Genomic DNA, 24,889 nt, shown 5'->3' with positions numbered 1-24,889 from the left:
TACTTTTCTGGATGATTGTTATATCAGAGCTAAAAGTGAGGAGTTTATTACCATTGTCAAAATTGTGCCAAACGTTAGCTATCCAAGACTGAAGCCTTGTATGGATGGGTGAATGAAAACAACCCTTGAAAAGCAGGTAATTTGAAATCTGAGACCTCAAAATTAACCTGGTAATGGAAAACTGTTTACGTGCCAAGATAATCCAAAATGACTTAGATTTACAACAAACTCTAGAAACTGTAATGAACCTGGGAGAGAACTTCTTCCTGCTATTTATATAAACTGGTTACAGTTGTAAACAGTGATGTAATTCATGTTTACTTTTAAATGTTCTGGAAGTTGTAAGGTGCCGCAGCAGCGTTAACAAACCCTAGCTCAATTGATTTGTATCACTTGTCTTATTTCTAAGTAAGTGAATGTATTTATTAGCCTAGCCACGTTAATTCTGTACTCTTCATAACGTAGAAGGCAGAGTATAGTTAGTCCACAGCTTCTCTCTGCAAAGCCCTCCTTTACCCTTTCCTCTGAGCTCATTCAGTGCCCACCCTGCTGGCCATCCTGCTTAACTTGAGGATGCTCTTAAGGCCGAAATGCTTGCTCTGTCCTCTGCTGGAAAACTTGTTCTACCTCTAGGTCTCGCCTTAATTGTCATTTGGTCAGAAGGGCCTTCCATGACCAGTGTGGTTCACTCTCTCCTCTCTGTCATGGAACCTTCTGTGTTTCCTTCCTCCCACCTAACTTTAGTTCTAATGGTTTCATCCATTTACTTGTTTACTGTCCATGTCTCTCATTAATATACAAGCTTGATGAAAACAGAAATATCTTACTCTTCCTTTTGAAGACCTAGATATACCCAGGATCTGCTGTGGTACCTGGCACATAGTAGATGATCAAAGATTTTTTTTTCTGTTTAAAAAAAAGATTGAGATCGGGGTTTCCTCCACAGACAAGTCTGTGCTTTGCCACGTTTCTTTGCCCCACGGTATGTAACTGTACAGAGAATTGCAGTCGTCACTCCCATAAGTCCCCTTACGGAATAAGACATTATGAAGCCTAGTGGGTAGAAGAGTCTAGCAAGCCTTAATAAAATGCCTGCCAATGCTTCCTTGTCCTCAACCCTATTAGTAGAGTGGATCGTGGCCCATAAAATTTTATAGGCTCCAGAGAAAAATCATCAGGAAACTTGATAGCATTGATATGTCTTTGGAAGGTTTACTGATTGTTTTTTAATCATCCCTCAAAACATAATGCATTCTTGCACAGCAGACTGATAATGCAGGTACTGTAACTGTTTCTAGATATCTCTTTTATTTGGGGAGGAAATAAAGAAAACATGTGTTCTTCTCCTGAAGAAGAATCCAGCTGAAACAAAAACACAACGTAGACAGAAAGTGATGGTTTCTAACAGTATTATTCTAGAATAGGTGTTCAGCCCCATGAAATGTGCCAGCTGTATATGTTTCTGCCCCAAGACCTTCCATCATCCTATTATCAACTGGTAAAATGTAGGAAGGAGGGCACTAGAAGATCTTCCAGTAACTGTTTGGTACCTACCAGATTTAGGAAGGGGAGTGAACATGGGTATGACCACTTGAGTATGACGAGGCTGGTTTCTGTGTTAAGATGTCAAAGTCGTGTCAAAGTAGTGGGATTTAACATTCTGAAGGTCAGTGTGGGAGAGCCTTAAGCTGGGCATTTAATGTGACTTCCTAAATTAGAGGGGCAACAGCTACAGGGTCCAGGTACCACTTAGGCTGGGCTTGGCTCAAGGATCTTCGTAAACACTTTATAGAGAGCATGGGCTTTGTACAAATCGTATGGCTTCTGTGACGTTGGACATTTGTGAGGCCGTTGGAAAAACCTTCAGGTAGCAGAGTCACTGAGGTCTTGGTGGTGTGAGCAGTGACAGAAGTGGAACCAGGCCACACAACCTAGGAGGAAGTTCTTCACAAGTCCAAGTCATAAAAATGGATCCTCTCCTTGAGATTGTCACATTAAGTTAGTGTCAAGGCCTTGATTCTGTAATGCTACATGATCCCAGGTATGAAGATTTGGATGCATGAGACCATGAGGTTACAGCTCAAAGCCATGCTTTTAAAATGCCCATCCAGAACGACCTTCTTTGGAAGTCCCATGTGTGTTATACTTGGCAACTATGTAATTAGCCATGGTTATGGGTGGTTATTATATTATGGCATTGCCTTGATGATTGGTGGTTCCTCCGTATTAATGGCAAAGCAACAGAAAGTTTCACTACGTTCGTTCTCTGGGAAATATAATCCTATTGCATTTTGTGTGCAAAAAAACAGATTATCTTTAAGTCAACTGGATTTGTTTATGAACAGGTGAACACTGAAAAGAGCCTCATGAAGGAGCAGAGTAATGCTTTGTAGTTAAGCCTACTTAATATCAATATATCATAGTTGCATGTGCCTTAGGAAACAAAGGCACGTTGTGTAAGTTTTCATTCCTTTGCTTCTGATCTTATAGCTGTTTACTTATTACCGGAGGATATGCTCTGCAATTTAGCATTGGCTTGATTTTTATTCATTCACTGAACAAATATATGCAATTGTGTGTGTATAATTATACATACACATGCGTAATTACATATACTTACATAGATGCATACACACACACGCATTGTTTAGGTGCTACTAGAGTTCAAAGAAGTTTTAAATACTTGGAAGAGTTTGGGATATATTCAGAGAGGTGACATATATCACTGTAAAATATGTTGCATGACACTGTAAGAAGTTCCCAATGACTGATGGAAAATACCGTTGTCTTGTGATTCTTAAGAAGAGAGTGTATTTGCTTAGAAAGATTCTGTTTTCAAATTTACATGCCTGGTGCACCGCCACAGATAAAAGTAGGCCTCTTGGGGAGTATATTATACTGATCAAGGTTCACTTTTGCTAAATTATTCAATTTTTGAGAATGCTTTGATGCATGATTGGTATAGAGGGAGGGGAAAAAATAAGAGTGTTAATCACATCAAAAGAGAAATATGTATTCTGCACCTGTTGTGGTCTAGGCATTGCTATACTCTTATAAATCAGATTATCACTCCCTTGTTTCAGATTCTGCCATGGGTTTTCAATGACTTTTCAGTAACATCTGAACTTCTTACTATAATCTCCAAGGCCCAGCATCATCTGACTCGAGTCAGCTTTTCAGCCTCATCTCACTCCCATCTCTGCTTCACTCATTACAGCCAGTCCCACAGGCCTTGTCTGTGTTGGGACACTTGCCTTTGCTTTCCTTCTTCTGCCTGAGATAGTTTTTTTTTTTTTTTTTTTTTGCCCCTACCCTCACCTTGCTGTCTTTTTCTCATCCTTCAAGTCTCAGCATAAATGTTACATCCTTAGAAAGTTTTCTCTAGATGAGTGTATATAAAATACTTTTCATCCTGTGATGCTCTCTTGAACATTACCAGATATATTTCAGTGTAGATACTTCACGTGTTTCATTTTGTTTCTAAGCATTTACTGCACATAGTCCCCCACCACCCAGCCTGTGAGCTTCATAAAGACAAGTTAACTCTTCTTCCTTGTGGTATCTTGAGCCCCTTCCCGCGGTATACGGAATTTGATTGACCATCAATAATTATTTGATGAGGGAGTAGACGGATGAAAGACATTTAGATAGGTCCAATTTGAGATGGAAACTGGAGTAAAAGTGCTAAGTTGAGTTTAATTCTCATAGAAGTACAAAATGAAAGTATGACACTGGACATTGTCTCTGAGATGGGGGCAAGAGAACGCTAACTCATAATGTGAACTTGGGAGAAAGAGGCAGAGAGGAGAGTTTGGGAAGACAGACAGTAATCAAAGATAGAGGGAAGAAGCCAGAAGTGTCATGAATATCAAAGAAGGACAAAATTTCCAGGGGAGGAGGGGAAGTTGGCAATGACCAAACACCCAAGGAAAATGGGTGTTAAGAAGAGTGCATTGAATTTTGATCAGGGACATCACCAGTGATTTTTGAATGGGCCATTTCACTAGATAGATGAGAGTATGAAGTTTCTAGCCTTTGCCAAGCACCTGGAAACCTGGGCATTAATAAGAGTAAAGTTAGGCAACATGTGGAGAGGATTATAAAGGTAAGCTAAGATTCTGTTTAATGCCAAAGAGATTTAAAAACCAAGCGCCAAAGGCTGCAAAGAGCATAATATTCAATATACTGCTGAAAGAGGTTAATGGAAATGAAAGCTCCAGGGTAGGAATGCAGTGAAAAAGTGAGGGATGGCAAAGCATACATTTAGGATACGGGAGGAAGGTGGGTAATCCTGTGAGAAAAAACACAAGTAGAGGCAAAGATGGCCCAAGGATGCTTTTTTTGTGTTGGATGTAAATTCGCGTTCTTAAAACGTGGTCCTTGGGCTTTTTATATCCAGAATCAGTTTTGGTGCTTGTTAAAAATACAGATTTCTCAGATGCACCCCAGACTTACTGAATTATTCCTTGGCGTGAAGCCTAGGAATCTGCATTTATTGCACTTATTGTTTGCCTGGGTGGCTCTGACACGTTCAAAAGTCTGAAAATCCCTCCCAGTGGAACACAGATAAGTGTACCTCTCATTGAGCCCAGCTAGGCAGTGACGTCTTATGAGGATGTTCCACTGAGGTTTTGATGTACACTTGGGGTTCTTTATGGGAGGGACCAGAGGACTCTCCAGGTTTGGTGAAGCCCGAAGCTTGAACAATTTGTGGGGCTGTTTTAAGGAAAAAACTGAAAAAATTAGAAATACAAACTCAAGAAAACATGACTATGTACTTAGAACGAGGAAATTAAATTATTAATTTTTAAAAGCTGACCTATCATAAAATCCAGAAAAAATAATATTAAGTATCTGACATACTTTTCCTACAGTTTTTGGTGGCATATCCTTTGATTGCCTCTTCATATGAAGGTGCTACCACTTCCTCTGTAGACAATAGAAAGATAATTGTCTCCTATGCTGATTTCAATAAAACTTTTTTAAAAATTATTGATAGTTGTGAAGCATAAAGCATGCAATTTTATGTACAGAATTCAGTCACACGGTGCACACAACCTGAAAACACAAGAATTCCGATTAATTCTCTTTTCCATGATTTCCGTAAGAAAAGAAAAACTGTGGGGAACATTTATTTTCTGTGCTGCATTGAGTATATTCTTGACAGGAGAGAATTTCTGTTCTGACTGGGTGTCAATGAGAATTGAATTCTACACTTGAAATTTTACGTAACTGATGATTAGAAAAAAAATTTCCACCCTAGCTTCTGGCTCCTCTAGTATCCACGTATTTCTGGTGCTGGCCATCATAGGACGTGTTTACATGGCAATGTGTCCTTTGGTCATGTACCTTCATGACAGCATGCTTGGTGAGTTGGAGCCAAGGATGGAAGGAGAATTCCTGGAAGACATTCGTATACGAGGGGAGCTAGCATAATGTACCTCTACAGGGAGGTGTCTGCAAACCATGTAAATACATACCACTGCACCCGAACTATGCGAGCCCCCAATTCAACTTCCTCTTATTCGGACCTTCAAGATGCATGTAAATCCTCCAAAACCACGCAACATAAGGGGAAGGTGAAAAAGGGTCTTTTTCATCTTACTTTAGTTGAGTTTTACAAAAATGTATGATGGCTGTTAATACACTACTAGGACCCCTTCCGGGGCCATGGAAGGGACTTGGATGAGGGAGGACCTGAAACTTCAACTTTATTCCCTATACAGCAGATTTCTCCCAGGAAGAACCAAAAAGAAACACAGATTGGAGTCTGTCTTTCCTCATAAGTTTTTCTTATTTCAACATGTTTCTGTTTTTGACTAGAAAAATTAATGTACTCAGCTTATCTAAATTTTCTTTTTCTAAGCAGGATTATTTATAACAGATGTATCTGTTACCATATTGTTTGGCTGGCAACACTTTGTATTCTTTTTTCTTTTTTTTTAAAATAATTTTATTGGAGTATAGTTGACTTACAATGTTGTGTTAATTTCAGGTGTACAGCAAAGTGAATTAGTTATACATATACATATATCCACTCTTTCTTAGATTCTTTTCCCATATAGGTTATTACAGACTACTGAGTAATAGATTACTTTGCTTTACAGTAGCTCCTTATTAGTTATCTATTTTATATACAGTAGTGTGTATATATCAATCCCAATCTCCCAATTTATCCCTTTCCCCCCCACCGCCCCCGGTAACCGTAAGCTTGTTTTCTACATCTGTGACTCTATTTCTGTTTTGTAAATAAGTTCATTTGTACTATTTTTTTTTTTAGATTCCACATATAAGTGATGTCAACACTTTGTATTATAATCATTTGTACAACATGGCCTCCTTCCTCCCTCCCTCCCTCCTTCTGTCTTTCCTTCCTTCCTTGAATTGCAGACTGGAATGTTTTGTTTGATGTGATTCCTTAAAGTAGGCAGGAAGTATGGTGCTGGTGGAAGAGCCCTCATGACATACAGAATCAGGCACTACACCATGTATCAGAGGATCTGGGTTCTGATCCCCGCTCAGCTTCTAATTCACTGTGTGGCTTGAAAGGTCACTACTTCCCCTTACTGTCTTTGAGCTCCTCAGCTGGTCAGTTAACATGGGGGGGAAAGTCAGTGGTTTCTAAGAATCCGAAGGTTCTGTAGAAGTGCTTCAGGGGTGGCCAAGCCCTCACTCTTGCTTTAAGCAAAGGAGCTCTGCTGGTCTGCTTTATACTCTAGAATTTATTTCAAGATTTTTGCCTTGAAATGGTTGTATTATGGGAAAAAAAAAAGGTATAACTGATTCATTTTGCTGTGCAATAGAAACTAACACAACATTGTAAATCAACTATACTTCAATAAAAGTCAATTAAAAAAAAGCAGCAGCAGCAGCCAGGGAGGTATCTGGCTTAATAACAGCAACAGCAAAAAAGGCATTTTAAGATAAGCTGTCCCTAATGCCTGGAATGACCTGGGGAGCTTTCCAATTCCATTGTAGAGCTCAGAATTTGATTTTGTATCTGTTAAAAGTTTGGGGTTCTGCTGCATAGTCAGGGTTGAGACATTATTCTAGATCAGTGGTATGCAACCTTGTCTACACTTTAGGATTATCTGGGGGACTTTTTAAAAAATTCCTTGTGATTATTATTTAATTAACCTGAGTGTAGATGGTTTAAAAGCTCCACAGGTTCCTCTGATGTACATCAGGATCGCAAAATCCGAGTGGAGATAATCATTGCATCTGTCAAGTTCAAATCTGTGTATGAAAAAAAAATCACACGTATGATGTCCATATCCACAGCCTGATAAATATTTATTGACCATGTCATTTCTATTTTATAGCTAAATTATGTAATGCCCCCATCGGTTGGGATAAATGTCAGAGAAAAGGCACCTGGTGTGCTGGCAATATCGCTAGCTTCTGTACACTCATTTGTCAAGAATTTCTCACTGTTCTTCACACCTGCAAAGGTCAAAGACTACAATTCTTGTCCTTGCCCTGCCACAAACCCTGGAGCCGTGCACAAGTGTGTCAGCTTCTCTAGTCTTAAGTCAGCTGACTCATAGAATTAATTGATTAGAATCAAAGGACTTTGCAGATAGGATTCTAAGATTTTGTGATTATTTCCTTAATTTACAGAATATGATTTAATGGAAAAGAAAGGCCTAATTTCCTTCAGACTAGTAAGACATTTATTTTCCCTTCTTATTGATCTTGGTGTGTGAAAAGGTCAGTGAGAGATGACATTGGTGTGTTCCCGTGTTGTTACAACACAGCTCTGGTCTGCAGAATTGTAAGGGGCTGAGTAATACAACTGAGATCCCTTCATAGTGTGAAGCTCAGTGCTTGGTTGGGAAGCCAGGGCTTTGGGAGACTGAAGTGGAAATTTGCAAGAATACAAACAAGAAGTTCCCCCTGGTGTTTGGCTTGGACTTTTGTACACACCCAGATGGCAGCAGATTTCATAGTGGATGGGAAATCATTCATTCATTCATCATTTATGCATTCATTTTTTTCACGTATTCATTCCACTCACATATGTTCGAACACATACTCATATTAGGGCCTGATTTTGGTGCTAGGGGAGTGTTTACAATGACATAGATGTATGTAGATCTTCACTGAGCATTTGAGTTGACCTTAAGTAAGAATTTACTTGGTTTTTCAAATGGAATTCCACTGATGCCTAAAGGCCATGAGTCCTCTGGGGAAGTTTTAGATTTTATGTGTGCATTTTAGTGATTATCTAAAAACCGTACAATAAGTATATTCTGAACCATCTGGAAGATGACCTCATAACCAAGGGTATGATTTTAGGGCCTACATTTTGTTTGTCACCATGGTCCCTCTGGCACCATATATCACTAATGTAAGTGCTATTGACTAAGATGAAAATAAGCAGAGACAGACCTCATTCCTAGAGAATGCAGTCTGCCTACGTGAGGGCCAAATGAAGTAAAAATCCCAAAATAAAGCTTGTGCAGTCATTTGAAAAGAGAAAAGCAGTAGAGGCCATGTTGTCACCTGGCTCACGGCAGAGGAGGGATGCTGTGCTCAGAAGATGCTGTGCTAAGGTCCTTGTACCACATTACGCTGTTTAGTTTTGCAAGTCATCACTCTTCTCAGTAGTCAGTTATTTCCCATTTTGAACGATACGCGTTGGCAGCTTTGTTTGTATTTAATTTTAAAATTTGTTTTGGTTGGAGAATTTTATAGAAGTGATAAGTTTACTTAGATTTGTGTTGGTACCTAATTAGCAGTGCCAGTATAAAGATAATTTGTGTCAACAGCGGGGGTTTGGGAAAGCTTCCTTACTTTAAAGGGGATTCGAATATTACTTAATATTGGCAGATATTTTTTTCTAATTTATCTCACTCTGCTATTATCACTGTTTAACTAGTTTGTTCTCCCCATTAGCCTGCAAGCTCCTGGAAGGCACGTTCACACCTTACTTGACTTTGAGCCTCTTTTATGTTTATTAAATAAATGTGTTGATAACAATTAGAATTGTCTAACTCATAAGGACCACTTGAAAAGGGTAGTGAGATCTCTGTCAAGGGAAGCATTTAAGCACAGGCTATCTATCGCCTTTTGAAGATCCCTGAGTCAAGTGAGGCTTAATCTATGTGCCCATCAGCACCCCTTTGAACTCTGGAATGGAGGGAAGATCAAATTTGTTACTTTTGCCACTAACTTTTTGGCAATACAGAATGATTGCATTTGAGGTAATTTTACCTCCCCCCTCCCCCAAATCAGTTGCTAAGTAGTAGTATTATACCACCATGAAGAACTGCTGGGGTTAATTTATTTTCTCAGGTGAATTCTAAATTTCACCCTGAGGACTTTGTCTCCCTCACAAAGATGTTGGAATTCTAAGAATCATTTGGAAAATGGCTTCCTACGGGTCCCTCTCCTCCTGTGATATATATATGTGGCTGTCTCAGTGCATATCATGAGAGATGTCTGCGTGAAACGGGAGAGCTCATGCAAGCCTCCAGAGGAGCCACTTTTGTCCAGGGGAAGCAGATTTTTTTAGAGTTGTCAGGAGGGTGGAAACATAGACAGCAGTCAGCCATATCTCTTCATCAGTTGATTTTTTTCCATTCTTTTTTTTTCCTCTCTCTCTCTGAGCAGTTTAATGTGAGTGCTTCTCTCTCACCTCATTTATTTCAGATGCCTCAGGAACAGTACACCCACCACCGGAGCACCATGCCCAGCTCCGAGGGACCACAGGTATACAAAGTGGGGATTTATGGCTGGCGGAAAAGATGCCTGTATTTCTTTGTCCTACTCCTGATGATTTTAATACTGGTGAACTTGGCCATGACCATCTGGATTCTCAAAGTCATGAACTTCACGATTGTAAGTAAAACCACATGGTTTTCTTTAGCTTTCCTTGGGGGAAGGGAAAGCATGGGGCAAGAAAAAGAAATGTGGAAAGTGATGGCAATAGGATTCAAATAACCTGTACGCTGGTATCTTGGTGAAAAAACATTGCTGTTCAGATTACACGTGGGGATTGACTTCTTTTAGATCTCAATTCTTCAGAGGCTGGTAATCCACTTTTGCGGCATTTTCCTTCCTTTATGATCCATCGTGTATGCTTTCCTTCTATTTTGATAACTGTGTTTCTGTAATCTGTAGCTTACGAGTACTTTGAGTAAATAATCCAAGGAGAAAGATGTGATAGAGTCCAAAGTAGTAAGTTTTTCCAAATTTTAATGGTGGTTAAGAAAGTTTTTGTGAGGTAGGGATTGAAACATCAGAGTAAAATTAGTCTTTGGGGATTATCTAAGAATTTTCACTGTCTGTTTCCACCTGGTAGCTCATTACTATGGTTCATGGGGCATTTCCTCCATTTTCAGGATGGCAGTTCTCTTTCCTACTGCTTGGGTAGGATGGAAACGAGAGTGTAGCCATGTTACATTTTTTTAAAAGAATTTGTGGTTATGCTTCTTTGAAGAATTTCTTGCACTTAGGACCACTCTACAGATTGGACATTTATTTGTTGAAGTTCAAATGAAAAGAAAATCCTGGCAAAATGATTTCTGGAGTTACTCTGAGGTTTTTCCCTAGAGCTTTTCTGGAGATTATAACAGTACAAATATTATAATTTCTCTTATTAGTGATGGCATAGTGGGCAGTAATCTGCTGCCCTGAAAACACTTGCTTTTCCTCTTGTGATGGCAGACGTAAGTAATTACATTGGCAGTAAAAAGAACTCCTGTTTGATAAGGAAACGTGACCATAACACAATTAAGAGTAAGGTTTTCATGTGAAAATTCAAAATAGAATAGAAAATCCAAATATATGCCTTTCCTGAATTATAAAGTTTATTTTTATCCTTAACACCCTGTGCAGAGATAGACTTTCTTGCCTTTACTCAGGCCATTTCTTCTTCTTGGGCTGCTTTTCTCCATCTTTTGTGCCTGGTACAACCCCTCCTTCATGCTTCTGTAGCCCCATTAATGTGTTTATTATTACACTGATCACTCCAGACAATACTTTGTATGTGTGTTTCCCAGGCAGAGTGAACTTTGAGAATAGCAAGGGCTACATCTCTTTTCCGTGGGCCTCCATTCATCACTCATGGGAGGTGCTACTGGTACTTGACTCCTGAGGATTCTATAAACCATGGTTAGAAACAATGCATCAGAATGGCTCATTTTTTTTTATTGAAGTATGGTTGATTTACACTGCTGTGTTAATTTCTGCAGTAGAGCAAAGAGATTCAGTTATACATATATATATGTTCTTTTTTATATTCTTTTCCATTGTGGTTTATCACAGGATATGAATATAGTTCCCTATGCTATACAGTAGGACCTTGTTTTGTATCCATTCTATATACATTCTGTTTATACTAGTTTGCATCTGCTAACTCCAGTCCATCCGTCCCCGACTCCCTTCCCCTTGACAACCACAAGTCTGTTCTCTACGTCTGTGAGTCTTTTTCTGTTTCATAGATAGGTTCATTTCCGTCATATTTTAAATTCCACATATAAGTGATGATATATGGTATTTGTCTTTCTCTTTCTGACTTCACTTAGTATTATAATCTCTAGATCCATCCATGTTGCTGCAAATGACATTCTTTCATTCTTTTCTAAGGTTTGGTAGTATTCCGTTGTATATATGTACATCTTATTTATCCATTCATATGTCAGTGGACATTTAGGTTGTTTCCATGTCTTAGCTATTTTAAATAGTGCTGCTATGAACATAGGGACACATGTATCTTTTTGACTTATAGTTTTATCTGGATATATGCCCAGGAGTAGCTGGATCATATGGTGACCCTATTTTTAATTTTTTGCTGGACCTCCATACTGTTCTCCATAGTGTCTGTACCAACTTACATTCCCACCCACAGTGTAGGAGGGTTTCCTTTTCTCCACACCTTCTCCAGCATTTATTATTGGTAGGCTTTATAATGATGGAGAATGGCTCACTTTTTAATACTTGCAGTAAACTCTAGGAAACTAAGCTTCTGTTTTGCAATATTAAGTTTGGAAGATGATACAGGAACAATTTCCATGGGATTGTAGGGGTCTAAGATAATATGTTCTAGACTATTGGAGCACGTCAGCTTCTACTTCTGAATCAGAGTAGGTAAACACTTTTTGAACTTGGACTTACTTTATAGACAAGCAAACTTCAGAGAAGTATTTTAAGCAGCAGAGAGAGAAGGATGTGATCAGATTTGTAGTCTAGATACTTGCTCAGATGAGGATGCAATATAATGGAGAAAGTTTCTCAGAGTTTGGGCCTCTAAAAGGTGTCCTGAGTCTGTTTGGTCTTAAATCCAAGGGACCATAGTTGTCTTTTGTCGATATGCATGTTCTGTGATGTTTTTATTTTGTATTTCAAAAGCTTTAAAGTATAAAACCTTCTGTATTGTAATATAAAATAGGAGAAGACTGAAGTTAGGGCAGTAGGATGGAGAGTAAAGATTCAAAAAACATTTAAAAGATGGAAGCAACACACCTCAACTACTGCTTGGATATAAGAGTTGAGGGTTTGGAAGACACTCTGGAATACCCCCGGGTTCTGGCTGGTGAGATGGTTGGATGGTAGGACCAAAATAAAACAGGATAGGATTCATTACCTTCCCACTGGAACTTAGCCGGGACTCGTGAATCCCCCTAATTCCCTGTTTGGGGCTCTTTTTGTTTTTAGCCAGTTTGGGGTAAAGTTAATTTATAGAACCCGAAAGAATTGAGGGTGGATGTGGTGGAGAATATGAAGTCAAACCCTGACAACCGTGATATGATACAGATATGGCTTCTCGAGTGTGCTTTATCTGTCAGGCTTAATAGTGAGAGGTCTATGTAAATGTATACTGAGTGCCAGTTCACTCTGAATGTGTGGGAGCTTGGGGAGCAATATGATATTAAGGTCATAATCTCTATGAAATAGGCCATTTCCTGTAGTTAACTAAATTGATTGCCAAAGTTGAGAGTTCTTAAAGCTTTACAAAACCAACTACTTACTAAAGTGAGAATAATGCCATGGTTAGCCATAATTTATAGCAGTAATTCTTTGAAGCAAATAGAGCTGAAGTGTCAGAAAATTGGTCTTTCCCTGTACGTTAAAAGCATATTCTCTGTCAATTACAGTCTAATACACATTCTTTTAGAATTATAATTCTTTTCCACAAATAATAATTTACTGATAGTGAAGATCTTGGGAAAGAATGAGGTATTAACCAATGTTACGTTGGTGATGGTGGGGTGAACGAACATAGGAAATCAATGTGACAACAGTTAAGCACTTTATGCAAGGATTGTCAATAGGAAACGGTGATTATTTTGTACCCCTGGAATGTTTGATAATTTGGAAAATCTCACACTGTAATCAAACCCTCTGAGTAATGACAAACCAAGACAGTGACATCATCTGAAAGTGTTTCTGAGGACTTGGCAATTTATCCAAGATCGGACATCCAGAATTTTCTTTTCTGTCAGACTTACATTTTCTGCCATCCCCAGGGGTATACGCTGGAAGAGTCGTTACATTATAACAATCTGGAAAAACATCCAACCAAGTTTTCTTTGTCCCAAATGTAAATCAGAAGAAAAATGAATTTTCTCTCCTCTGCTTTCAGCAGATTATTATGGTGTTCATTATTAAGCAGGACAGCATTATTCTCTCCTACTCTTCTCTATTATTTTTCCCTACTTAAAGGAGTGTTTGGTTTACCTATGTTATAAACACCTGTAGGTTAACCTGTCCTAGTTTATCACACACTGTACTTTACAAGAGGACTAGAATTTATTAAGTGTGTTCTGTGCCAGTCACTGTGCTTGGCAGTTAAAAAATCTCTCTTTTAATTTTCCAAACAACTCTACAAATTAGGTATTATAATCTCCATTTTAGTAGAATAAAACCCAAGGCTCAGAGAAGTTGAGTGGCTTCCTAGAAGACAGAGCTAGTAAGTCAAAGAACGGGTGCTTGACTTCAAAGCCCATCCCTTTCCACCACACTTTACCTGCTCCTGCTAACTGCTACAATGACCTGGCTTTTCAACAAAACCCTGAAGCTGCCGAATGGTTCATCATCTTCGTTACCCACCCTGTGTCCTCCGATCACACATTTCCCTCCCAGCCGAGACATCCACTGACATTTCCTGCCTGGAGTAGTTTGCGGTAGTGCTGGCTTTTCAGTCCTTAACTCAGTTCTCTTTGCACTACAGCCAATGCCCCTCTCCCTTCACTGCCTTCACCTTTTGTTTTAGCCCCTTGTTATGTTTATGTAAACATTTAATATAAACTTAATAATACTATCTGTGGCATAGGTTGGTGTGTAGACTCCATGAGTTAATGCACGTTAGGCGTGTACGTCTAGCAGCCACTCACCCGTAGGAAGAGTCTGTGCCGGCGACAGAAAGTCATGGGAGACCCCATACCACATGGCAGTGGTTAGGGGCTGAGACTCTGGATGCATGCTCTAGGTACACATCTAGGTTCTGCTACTTACTTTGGCAAATTTCACAACCTCTCTGTGCTGCAATATGCTGGGAGTAATAGCAATACCTACCTGTTCATAGGATTGTTATGAAGAATAAATGAGGTGATGCATGTAAAGTGCTTAGAAATGGAGCTTGGCACACAGTAAGTGCCTTATGTTAGTGTTTGCCATTATCATCATCACCATCACCATCATCATCATCATCATCATCATCATTTACTGAAGGCTCATTTTGCACCAGACTCTATGCCATAGCAAGTTATAAGTATTATGTAACTTAATCCTTAAGTGGCTAGATAGCAACTTCACAGGGAGGAGAGAGGCTCAATAACTGGATTTGGGATCACAAAGCTAAAAAGTGGAAGAGTAGGGATTTGAATCCAAGCAGTCTGAGTGTGAAGCCTGGTTTATTAATCTGTGTGACGTATCGTTGGGCAGTGCAGAAAGCCCTAGGACAAGTGTCAAGGAACTGGACACCTAGTGGGCCATGAACTACGTCACCTTTTCCCTCTGGGGCTCAGTAAAGAAATGAATGCATTGAAGCAGGTGTCCTTGAGGACTGCAAGGCATCTTCCTGTTTGAACACTACAGTTTTGTCTTTTGAACTTCGCCTTGACCATGTGAGATCTCACTCTCTAGAAGGCTGATGCTTCTGACAAAGCATTCCAGCAGCCCAATCCAGATACCTTGGCCTCAGAAGACCTCCCCAAATACTGCAGTATTGATCGTCTACACTATCATTTAGCACAAGTGGTCACTGAGTGGAAAAACTTAAAAGGCTTGGGGATTTTCAATAGGTGGCATGATCTCTTAGTCCAGTGAGTGTGAAATTATTCATCATTAGATGAAGTAGGAACCTAAGGAGTCACTTGCTCACACATCCTCATTTTGCAGATGATTGAACCAAAGTAGATGCGAGGTTGCCTGACCCAGCTTCAGCACTCCAGCCATGCCGGGAACTTCTCAGGAGCAGGGATTACATTCTATTCATCTTTGTAGGCATGACCCAGTGCTTGGTATGCAGTCGGCTTTCAATGTGTGTTTGTGAATTGTCAAATACATTTGACAGTTTTGTGCAGACCACATTCATGAGATGATGGATGTCAAGTACTCGGTCAGTGCTGGGCACGTGATAGGTCCTTGATAAATTATAGCTAGCTATATCTGTGTTTAATAGATCCCCTAACTTCTCTTTCTCTTGCCATTCATCAAAATTACAAAATTCAAACCACTGAATTTGTGATTATTTAAGAAATGAATGTCCACTTGTTTAATAAAAACTTGTACAGAATTTTAAAATTTTCCTGTATAATCCCCATAAAACCCCTATGAGGTAGGTACTGCTGTTACCCATATTTACAGATGGGGAGTAGGAGGCTCCACGAAGTGCAGTAACTTGTCCAAGGTCACGCCGTTAGTGAGTGATGAAGCTGAGATAGGGTCACAGGGAGTCTGGCTCTTGAGCCCACGCTCTTTTTTTTTTTTTTTTTTTTTTTTGGCGGTACGCGGGCCTCTCACTGCTGTGGCCTCTCCCGTTGCGGAGCACAGGCTCCGGATGTGCAGGCTTAGCGGCCATGGCTCACGGGCCCAGCCGCTCTGCGACATGTGGGATCTTCCCGGACCGGGGCACGAACCCGTGTCCCCTGCATCGGCAGGCGGACTCTCAACCACTGCGCCACGAGGGAAGCCCCAAGCCCACGCTCTTAATCAGAACACTGTGTTGCCCATTTTCCAAGTGCTATTTTTCACGAAGACAAATTGAATTTGTTCAGTGCAATGTCTAAAACATGATTTATTTACCCTAAAGTAAGATAAAGATCCACTGAGGGTCAGAGGAAGGCATTCTCATATTTGTAAATTGGACACATTGTAAAACAGTAAAAGCCAGGGAGAATGGGCGGTGTGTTCCATAACTCAGAACACTAATACACCATCTGTTTGGAGAAGGCTCAAGGAATCGTTACCCAGTCAAACTAACTCAAGTAGAGGGGAGTGAGGATACACATGCAGAGGGAACAGGAAAGGGGGTCTCCTGGGTGCATGAGTGGACCTCACAGCCTCACTGTCAGGAACCAAAGGCAGCTCTGGGGCTGCCCACCTTCTGGCTTTCCTGGACCACGTGGCCTTGGTCTTGCCCTGGAACATTTGTTTCTGTTGGCAGACCAAGATCCCTCTACCTTTGTGGTGCTACCAGTTACCTCCTGTGTTTAGTCAGGTTTCCTGCTTCATTGCTTCTTCAACATGCATGTGCCTTTGACCTTTTCTCTGTAATGACTTTCCCCTTCAGCTCCCACCTCTACCTGCCCCAGTCTGTTGTTACCCAGGTGAAATCCCAGAGAGGGAACTGCACTGGCTCAGCAGATTGTGCACACCACATTGTACTTGCTTGTATGTCATGTGAGATGCCTTATCAGCTGTGACCTGAGTGGGCAAAGTCATGGAGTCAGAGTCCTGTTCGTTGAGCAGCCAGGCCAGAACTTCCCTCCCGCTAGGTCAGAAATTCACTTGAAAATCACACCTGCACTTGATCTTTGATAAACATTGCCCTTTTTAAGCTTTTCTCTTATTTCTTATGTTTTCTCAGAAGTCCTCCCAGGTTAAGGTGAAGACTCCCTCTTTTGTTTTTGCTGTACCTGGTGTCCTACAGCGGGGGGACGTGCAGTATGGCGTTATTTTATTTTCCTGTCTGTTTCCCCTACAGGGACTGTAACCTTAAACTATTCATTTTTATATCCACAGCTTTAAATATGTTGCTTAGCATGTAGTAGATATTTAGAATATTTATTGAATAAATGAATGGGAAAATAATTATGAATAGCCCGTCACTTTAAATTAAAGTGTGTAAAGATGGGTTAATAGAGCTTTATTTGGCTTTTAAAATGAAGTATTAGTAGATTTATTAAGGTAGACAGATCATAAATAAGATGAGTGCTTAAATTTGATTATGAAAAGGTATTTTTAATACAGACACTCCTTCCTGTGTATCAACGGCCTGCTGTATTTTAATTACATGAGTCAGGAGTGTGAAATAGAAGAGAAGCAGGAGACACCATCCTAGTTAATATACAGATTTGCTCAGCAAATGGGAGCAAATGATATTATTGGCTTTAGTTATACTTTTCACTCAACACTGTTAATGAATATGTTGTGTGTGTGAGTAGCATTTGCTTCAGCTCGGATGCCAGCGTCACTTGGAAAGGCTTTTCATATTGAGAACACTGTACTTTCCATCTCTCAGTGCTCTGTCTCTGACAGTCACTTTTTCATCCATTAGCTCAAATTCATCAAACTGAAAAATGGCCAAAAATGTTATTTTTTAAGCCGGCATGAACATTGTAATGCAGAAAAACAAAGGACAGAAATCTATTCTGTTCCATGAATAGTCCTGGGATACAGCTCTGTCATGTCCTGTTTCGTTTGAAGCTTATTGTGTTTTATACCTTTTGCAAGAATGCAGATCCTCAAGGATGATTTTGGTCCTTATAATTGCTGCAAAATGCTATGAACCAAGCTTGTTACAAATTTGTACAATTTATTGGGCACATTTGCTGCAATTCAATTGGTATTAAGCACACTGTGCAGTACACTGGTTTGTCAGGTCATTAAAGATTATAATAAAGAAAATCCTCTACTTTAATAGATCATAATTTACTAGGAAGAAAAAGTAATACGTCCCCCCAAATGACAAATCTTTTAAGGGAGTGTGAAAGAAGAAATTAGCTAAAGCTAAAAGGCCTTGGAAGACTGCTTGGGTTGAGTCTTGAAGGATGGAGAAACCCTTTTGAGTGGTGACGGTAGCCTGGAAGCATGGGTGTTAAACTCTGATGGGATGCCTCAGACACTATGCTTCTGTTGTTGAGAGCCCAGCCTCTGGAGAGAAAGGACAGGGTGGGGAAGGAGGAGAGTGGGGTGCTGACGCTAGTCGAGCTCAACAGGATGCAAATTGTAGACACTCTTGGGAGGTCACACTGGGAAACTTGAGTGCTAATTATAAATAAATCACTATGCAACGTTAGCCTATTTGGATAACATTCATGACCTTTCCCACTTGCTATCCTTTTCATACACTCAAAATTCATTTTTTGCCCTTTGCCTCCGGACTTCTCTGGGGCCAGCAGCCCGCCGACCTGGGGCCCGGGGCCGCGCGGGCTCAGCCGACTACCATGAGCTCTGTGTCAGACCAGCAGTTTGCAGGTGGCCAGAGGAGGCGCAGGAGGACGCGGCCCGGGCGGCCGAGGAGCCGCAGCTGCTGCGCAGAGCCGGCATCTGCAAGTGGTTCAACGTGCGCATGGGATTCGGCTTCCTGTCCGGGGTCACACTCGACCCCACCCTCACCCCGGCGGATGTCTTTGTGCACCAGAGTAAGCTGCACATGGAGGGCTTCCGGAGCCTGAAGGAGGGTGAGGCCGTGGAGTTCACCTTTAAGAAGTCTGCCAAGGGCCTGGAATCTATCCGAGTCACCGGCCCTGGTGGGGTGTCCTGCATTGGGAGCGAGAGGCGGCCCAAAGGGAAGAACATGCCGAAACGCAGATCAAAGGGAGATACCTGCTGCAACTGCGGAGGTCTAGGCCATCATGCCAAGGAATGCAAACGGCCACCCCAGCCCAAAGAGTGCCACTTCTGCCAGAGCATCAACCGTATGGTAGCCTCGCGTCCGCTGAAGGCCCAGCACGCTCCCAGCTCCCAGGGAAAGCCAGCCTGCTTTCGGGAGGAGGAAGAAGAGATCCACAGCCCTGCCATGCTCCCCGAGGCCCAGAATTGAGCCACAGTGGGTGGGGGCTATCCGTGTGTGATCAGAAAGTTTTGAGGAACAGGCATCCATCGGCAGAGTGGAGAAAGGGGGGACAGGGTGGGTAGGGGGCAGCTGGCACTGCCATATATCTCAGGCCGGGGGCCAAAGCGTCACCCCCTCTTCCCTCTTGGTGGAGGGAAGGGGTGAGGCAAAGAAACTCCAATCATGTTTTATCCAAATGCACCTGAGGGCTTTGGGGGGTAATTCTTCCTGCATGCTTTATCTGAGTCTCCACCCCCAGAATCTCCAGCTTCTGAAAGTGGCCTGGATAGGGAAGTTGTTTTAAAGGATATGGAATAATATTTCCCATGCCAGAGTGAAAAGATTAAGCATGAGACCAGATTGATGGAGCCAACCCACAAGCCACTACCTTCTGTAGGAGGAAATATCTCAGGGGTAAGCCAGGGTTTTCCACATCCTGTCTCCTCATAACCCCCTCCTGGGATAGAGTGCTGACCACTGTCCCAAGCAGTGGGCTGTGATGATAGGCAGAAGGGGTGGTTGAGGGAACAGCTGCAGACCTGCTGCTTCTAAGCCCACTCCCACCCCATTCTGGGCCAATGCAGTTTTATTTATTTGCTCCCTTGGATGACTGTACCTTGGGTCCCACTTTCTCCAGGATGCCAACTGCACTAGCTGTGTGCAAATGACGTATCTTGTGCATTTTAACTTTTTTTCATAATATAAATATTCTGGTTTTGTATTTTTGAGTATTTTAATCTAAGGCCCTCATTCCTGCACTGTGTTCTCAGGTACGTGAGCAATCTCAGGGATAAGTCGGCAGCAGCTCCGGGTCTGCACAGCAGGAATACTTTCTGTTGCTGTATCACCAGAGAGAACAACTATTTGGAGTGTATAGCCTATTGAACTCCTCATTTTTGCCAACTAGAGCTGGCTTTTCTGCCATAGTGTCCTCTTGAAACCCTTCCACCTTCAGTGTTTCATGGGAGACTAGGTTTTAAGTGGGTTGCCTCATGACTTGGTCTCCTTCTACTGAAAGATTGGAAATTGGTCTGAACAGGAAAAGGTGGTACAGAGAGGTTAGGAGAGGCTGGGCCAGGTGAAAGGTGCAGAGAGGGGAAGCCAAGATTAGGCCGAGGTCATCTGTATGTGTGATAAAGGATTCCTGTTCCGGACCTCTAATCCCAGGGCACAGGACTCACTTTACATACCAGGTCCATCCTTCACTGGATTGGGCTAGGCCTAACACACACAACAGGGTGTATTGTGTATGTTTTTGTAAAAACTGTGAGCTGATAAGGACAGGTTTTAAGAACGATTCCTCTGTACCCATCTTGAGCTGCCCAGAGATGGATGTATGAAACAAGGATAAGATCCTTAATCTTTAACAATTCTGAGAGAACATCAGCTTCCAGAGAGACCATCAGCGATGGCTTCTTGGTGGTTCCCAGAGCCAGTATCCTGCCCTGCTGCAGCAGTGATTAGTGTCATGGTAGCTAAAGGAGAAAAGCGGGTGTCGTTTACGTGCTGTGAGATCACTGCAAACCTACCTCACTGTGTTGTAATGGGGCAAATGCAATAGAATGCATTGGGTGATGTGTGTCTGATCCTGGATTCTTGTCTCCCCCAGTTGCTGCCCCCCTCTAGCTATTGTATTTGTCTGGGCTTCGTAGGACTTCACAAGTAGCTGATTTGGTGGTTGCTAGGTGGCCTGGTTTGCGTAAATATAATGAGTTGGTCTTCTGCATGTTCTTTTGGGATTTTATTGTTTACAAACTTCTTTTTATATTGAGAAAAACAGCCAGAGCATCTTTGACAAAGGGTCTATACCAGCCAAAAAGATCTGAAACATAAGCTTGGGGGCCCCCCTTCTTGAAGTGGGAGGTCTTGAACCACACTTTCTTTTGTGTCCCCCTTCCCCTGTTTCCCATTTCAAACAAGATCTTCTGTCCTAAAAGCTGGATTCCTACCCCCTCTCCTTTCCCCCTTTGTGCCCCCCCAAAATAGTCCATATACCTGTACGTTTAATTGGTGGGGTGTCTGTGGTGAAATGACTTGTACAAAAATCCTGGAGAAGCTAAGAACTCTCCACCCCTTGTTCCCAGTCTCCTGAGCCATGATGTGATTCCTGCCAGACAGACTGCTGTCTTTGGATGGATTAAAACCTACTTTAATCTCTAATCCTAGGGTAGAGAGGAGCAATGAAGGGGCCTTGCATGTAGAAAGTGGGGTTGGGAGACCACGAAAGGAAAGGTGAATGTTTAGGCAAGTCACTCAGGAACTTATATGCAGGTGCAAGAAACTTAAGTTGAAGTGGCCACAAGATTGTTTAATAGGAGATGGACGAATGGAATTCCATGTTTACTGCTAGAAACCAAAGCTTTGTGTGAAATCTTGAATTTATGGGGAAGGAGGGAGGGTAGAAAAGCATGTGCCTTTCCCTCATCCCTTCCCCTCATTACTGCAGGAGACTGAGCCCCCTCGGGCTTTGGCGACCCCATCTGGGCAGTGTTTATTTGATGGTTGATTTTGCTGTGCCAGGTACTTCCTTTCCCATTTGCTATCATTTTGTAACACACATGCTGACCCTTTTCCCTTCCCCTTCTTTTCCTTGGGAAAATACAATGAATGAACACTTATTGGTACTGAAAAAAAAAAATTCATTTTTTTTTTTGTGATTCTAGAATTGAGAAAAATAATGTCAGAAAATCTCCCTGAAAGTATTTCTGTCTTTTTCCATCACACTTAGCTGCTCACACGTGGAATTTTCAGGTATTTTGGGTCATGCAGCTGTGAACTCTGAATGGCTCTCAGAAATCGGAAGTTGTGACCACATCTTGGGTATTTCTGCACTCTTACTGAGGCATTAAGCAATAATAGGAGAGAAGCTCTGAATCCTAAGAGGCATATTACCACTGTGAACTTAAGGATCAGTCCTTCCACAGCAGACATGACCTTATTCAGACTGTAGAAAGAGACACAGTCATGAATATGAAGTTTCAAGTCAGTTGGGTTGCCTGTGTCACTAGTTAGAATTTCTAAGTTTAGAGTGGCTTTGTAAATACTTTGTCTAGAACTGATTGTCTAATATGGTATTAAAATTAAGTCACATGAAAAATTCAGTTCCTGAGTCACACGAGCCATGTCGCACACAGTCAATAGCTACATGGGGTTAGTAGCCACCGTCATCATCAGAGCAGATAGAAAACATTTCCACCATTGCAGAAAGGTCTTTGTTACAAAACAGGGCTAGAATCCGCAAGCCTACCTCTTAGATAGGTCTTGGAGAGCATGAAACGCCAACATGGACAGAGAAGTTTTTCATTTCCCTCTATACAACAATTTGTGCCTTTTCTTTCCATGCCCTGGACAGTTTTTAAGACCTGGAGCCATAGGCTTAAGGTGGGGAAAACCACCTTAAAAACCTCAAGGCCCCAAAAAACCCTCAATTTAACAGAAAGGTTCTCATAATCTGATGAACAGATGGCCGCAAATAACTACATTTCTAGCAGCTTTGTTCCTTTTCCTCATACCCGTTCTCTTCCTCCTCTCCTCTTTTCAGTATTTCTCCTCCGGTAGGTAGTGAGGCTGTGATAGATTTTTCATCTTCCCAGTGAGGAGCAAGGTGGACCTTTGATGGGTGAAGAGCTGTATTGAGCGGGGAGGGTCAGGGACTGCTTCTGAGCCTTATTCTTCAAACCTGTAAAATATGCAGTTTGACCAAATGATGCTCTACAAATGGTCCTCTACAGCTTATATAGTTTCTAATTAAGGGATCCTCCTATACCCTTGGACTCAGAATGAGAGACTGAGTCGCTTTTTCCTCTAAAAGTGTGTGTGTATTTGTGTGTGCCCACACTATATTTAGTTAGACAAAAATCCAAGATGCTAAATACCAGGAAGTATATCTCATGTGCTGTTTTTTTACTTTCTCATCTTAACCCATTCAATTATTTAATGAGTAATTAGTCTCATTATCTATTGCTGTGCAGCAAACCACCCCAAAACTTAGCAGCTAAATATAACAGTAATAATTTATTTTGCTCAGGACTCTTCAGTTGGGGCAGAGCTCAGTGGAAATGGCTTCCCTCTGCCCCCATGATGTCTGGCACCTGAGCTAGGGAGACTCCAAGGCTGGGGTTGACTCAACAGCAGGGGCTAGAACCATCTAGAGTCTTCCTTACTTATGTGTGGGCAGTTGACGCTGTCTGTGAACTGTGACCTCTGTAGGCCAGAACACCTACACGTGGCTTCTCCATGTGGGCTAATGTGGGCTTCCTGTTCTCATGGTAGCTGGGTTCCAGGATGCATGTTCCACTTAAACGAGGTAGAAGTGCCTAATGCTGTTATGACCTAGACTTAGAAGTCAGGTAGCATCACTCCTACATCACTCTGTTAGTGAAGGCAGACACAAAATCCTGTCTAGATTCAGGGGGAAGGCACACAGAATCCCCTCTACATGGGGGATTTGCAAGGTTCTAGAGGAGCTTGTAGGATGGGAGATTGTTGTGGGTTGAATGGTGGCCAAAAGATAAGTCTTCAGCTTAATCCCTGGAACCTGTGAACGTTACCTTCTTTCACCTTTACTAGGTTAAGGATCTTGAGATGAGGATATCATCCTGGATTATTTAGGCAGACCCTAAATCCAATGACAGGTGTCTTTGTAAGAGTCAGGCAGAGAAATATTTGACATAGACAGAAGAGGAGCAGGCAATATGACCACAGAGGCAGAGGTTGGAGCGATGTGGCCATGAGGAATGCCCACAGCCTCTGGAAGATGGAAAAGGCAAAGAAGGAATTCCCCTCTAGAGCCTCCAGAGGGAGTGGAGCCCAGCTGACACCTTGGTTTCAGACTTCTGGCATCCAGAAATGTGAGAGAATGAATTTCTTTTGTTTTAAGCTATCAGTTTGTGGTAATTTGTACGGTGGCTTCTGGAAACGAATGCAGAGATAGGGTTCTGGCCATCGTTGGAAAGTACAGATGGACCCCAATTTAGGATGGTTCGAATTACGATTTTTCAAGTTTATGATGTTGCAAGAGTGACGTGAATGCAGTAGCTCCAGTTTTTAATTTTGAGCCTTTCCTAGGCTAGAGATGTGTGGGACGGTCCTGTCTGGTAACACTGACCTGCAGCTTACAGCTCCCAGTCAACCATGCCATCACAAGGGCGAACACCCTATAGAGACTTGCACCCATTCTGTTTTTCACTTTTAGTGCAGTATCCACTAAATTACATGAGATATTCCATACTCTATTATAAAACAGGTTTTGTGTTAGATGAGTGTGCCCCACTGTAGGCTAGTGTAGGTGTCCTGAGCACATTTAAGTTTGGCGAGGCTTAGCTGTGATGTTTGGTAGCTTAGGTGTATTAAATGCGTTTTCGACTTAAGATATTTTCAACAGATGGTGAGGTTTTCGGAATGTGACCCTACTGTAAGTTGAGGAAGATCTGTACTATGTGCCACACCACCACCACCACCAACTGCTACGGACCATGCACACACCACACGTACTGAGCACAGTGCTGAGTGCCTACCTGAGTTCTCTCTTCTTTCCTCGCAGTGACCCTGTGAGGCAGGGTGCTGTTATCTCCCATTTAGCTATGAGGAAACTAAAGCCCAGAGCTTGATTAACCTCCCCAACTTCTTCAGCTAGTAAGTAATAGGGTTAGTATGTAGTTTTTA

The 24,889-nt window shown here is 41.7% G+C and overlaps 1 protein-coding gene and 1 pseudogene across 3 annotated transcripts in view; both read left to right on the top strand.

Moving 5' to 3' along the window:
• The window catches only part of SGCD (sarcoglycan delta), a 745,702-nt gene that overhangs the window by 12,270 nt on the left and 708,543 nt on the right, over positions 1-24,889 (top strand). For all 3 annotated transcript variants that reach the window (XR_007476400.1, XM_004280990.3, XM_049707842.1), the window contains exon 2: positions 9,655-9,843. Coding sequence is in view for 2 of the 3 variants with exons in the window: in XM_004280990.3 (XP_004281038.1) it covers positions 9,655-9,843 (189 nt within the window). In the remaining variant the exon portion in view is untranslated. The remainder of the gene's footprint in view (positions 1-9,654; positions 9,844-24,889) is intronic.
• LOC101284443 (protein lin-28 homolog A-like) lies at positions 18,615-19,287 on the top strand (annotated as a pseudogene).

The sequence above is a fragment of the Orcinus orca genome, chromosome 3 (genome assembly GCF_937001465.1).
Source record: "Orcinus orca chromosome 3, mOrcOrc1.1, whole genome shotgun sequence".
NCBI lineage: Eukaryota > Metazoa > Chordata > Mammalia > Artiodactyla > Delphinidae > Orcinus > Orcinus orca.
This window is presented reverse-complemented; position numbering and strand designations above follow the sequence as displayed.